The sequence below is a fragment of the Littorina saxatilis genome, linkage group LG10 (genome assembly GCF_037325665.1).
Source record: "Littorina saxatilis isolate snail1 linkage group LG10, US_GU_Lsax_2.0, whole genome shotgun sequence".
NCBI classification, from domain to species: Eukaryota; Metazoa; Mollusca; class Gastropoda; order Littorinimorpha; family Littorinidae; genus Littorina; species Littorina saxatilis.
In genome coordinates, this window is record NC_090254.1 from 49,142,904 (window position 1) to 49,145,341 (window position 2,438).

General features: G+C 43.7%; 1 protein-coding gene across 1 annotated transcript in view; it reads left to right on the forward strand.

Annotated features, from left to right (window-relative positions):
• The first annotated feature begins 1,897 nt into the window (after window positions 1–1,897).
• Window positions 1,898–2,438, forward strand: part of LOC138978998 (uncharacterized) — a 32,286-nt gene continuing 31,745 nt past the window's right edge. Inside the window, exon 1 of the mRNA XM_070351811.1 lies at window positions 1,898–2,438. This exon is cut by the window's right edge and continues 502 nt beyond it. Within this exon, the coding sequence (XP_070207912.1) occupies window positions 2,149–2,438 (290 nt within the window). The 5' untranslated portion in view covers window positions 1,898–2,148.

Genomic DNA, 2,438 nt, shown 5'->3' on the forward strand with positions numbered 1-2,438 from the left:
GGTGTTGTGTAGAGATAAGTATGCATCTATTTTCTGTTGTTGTGTGGAGATAAGAATGCATCTAGCTCCTTCTGTTGTTGTGTGGAGATAAGTATACATCTACCTTCTGTTGTTGTGTGGAGATAAGTATGCATCTACCTTCTGTTGTTGTGTGGAGATAAGTATGCATCTACCTTCTGTTGTTGTGTGGAGATAAGCATGCATCTACCTTCTGTTGTTGTGTGGAGATAAGCATGCATCTAGCTCCTTCTGTTGTTGTGTGGAGATAAGTATGCATCTACCTTCTGTTGTTGTGTGGAGATAAGCATGCATCTACCTTCTGTTGTGTGGAGATAAGCATGTATCTAGCTCCTTCTGTTGTTGTGTGGAGATAAGCACGCATCTACCTTCTGTTGTGTGGAGATTAGCGTGCATCTACCTTCTGTTCTTGTGTTCCTCAGTGAATGTTTCTATCTATTAGACATCTTTACCGTATATACACACAGACTAGAGAGCTTTTGGCGAGATTGCTTGATGCTTCTTGGACGTTTTGTTTTTGTTCTTGTTTTGTTTGTAATGTCGCACTGTCCAATGTCGTTGCAACGTGCCGTGAAAAAGGGTGACTTTGAATTAAATAAGCACAACTATTTTGATTCGTCCGCTTTGTTGTTCGTTTCAGTCCATGTTCAGCATGATAACAAACACTCCTTCACACATGTACATGCTGGCCCAGACGCCATTGTTGCCTTCACCTGTTTTTCATGCGGGACCCCCCCCCCCCAACACGCACACACACACACACACCTCCGCTCTCTCTCCGAAGTAAGGGTACCCCACAAAGGTACTTATTAAAAAATCGACAATCATTCAGAATAGGCGTAACTGGGCACCTTTTCCCACGAGAAGAAAGCCAAATCAGTTTTCTATCCGGATCAGGTCGTTTTGGTTTGCTATCATGCCTATCTCTTGTCTTGTGTCATTGCTACTGAGCAGTACACACGAGAGGTGTTTGCATTCATGTTGAGGGGTATCATGACAAACAGCGGTGTATTACAGCAATGACTAAATTGATTGCTTCGACATGATCTCACGTTTACGTACGAGACGTACGCTGCGTAAAATCTTGGATCATTACAGGTTTGTAATCAGATGTTATGCACTCTTCCGGAAAAATGTTTTTAAACCCGTCACAGGTTGTTGAATTTACATCCCCCAAAACTATGACTTTGCGTGAATACAAACAAATGATTGTTACAAGAACTGCCAAACTTTCATTTGAGTATAAGCACTGACGGACATTTGCTAGCCATATAAGCAAATGAGAAAAAATGGAACGTTCAGGCGGTTCGCTATAGGCAGCACTTATCACTGAATACCTCTCAAAACATGCTGCGGTCACGGATGACTGGACATGGCTGTCGCACTGCAATCCTAAAAGAAAACTCTGATCGTGTTTACAGGACTAGCAAACGTAAACTAGTGACTGTACTTAAATGAAATTTTGGCAGTATTTGTCTGTATGCCTGCAAAGTCTTGATTTTTCTGTGGATGTATAAGCCTTAAAACCTATGACACATTTTACAACATTTTCCAGAAGATTGCATATCATCTCAAGAAATATCTGTAACGATGCAAAATATTACCAGACGTACGTCAAGTATGTAGACTTAAGATCATTAAAGTTTCGAAGGAATCCATTTTGTCATTGCTGAAATATAGCGCGTTTTGACATGGTACCCCTCAAAATGGACGCAAAAAACTCTTATTGTCTACTGCTCATGCGCTCCACACCTACATCAGTAGAAATGACATCACACAACAGATACGCTAGATAGCAAACCAAAACAACCTGTTCAGAATAAATAATTTATTTTGATTTTGCTTTCTCCTCAAATATAAAAGGTGCCAAGTTACGGCTGTTCAGAATTATTGTCTATTTTTGAATAAGTACCCGACGTTTTTGTCAGGTCGATTTTGGGGGTACGCTTACTTCTGCGGCGGTCAAGTGATACCTACAACTTGGAAAGGCAGAATTTCACATCGAGCACAAGGAACGCATAATTAACCTGAGGACAGAACTAGCCACACAGCAGAGCTGACACTCCGGTACGTGGATCAAGCAGGAAGCCACGCCTTGTTCCCAGGCAGTAGAGATCTGAACCCTGCACCATGGCAGGTCCGGGAAGCAGTCACCAGATCAACAACAGCAACTGGCGGCAGATCGTGACGTCACTCTACCGTGACGCTCTCACCCAAACCTATTGTGTGCCCCCCGTCAATTTTAACAAGGTGTCCTACGTCAGGGGCACTGTACCCGGTACCGGTCACTCTGCGCTTGTGCTACACCCGCCATCTGGTGCCGCCCCTGTCCACAATGTTCCCCCGGTCAGTCAGCGGCCAGTCCCGCCATCACGGTACAGCCTTTGGACCCAGGAGTCACAGCCACAAGCCATACCTGA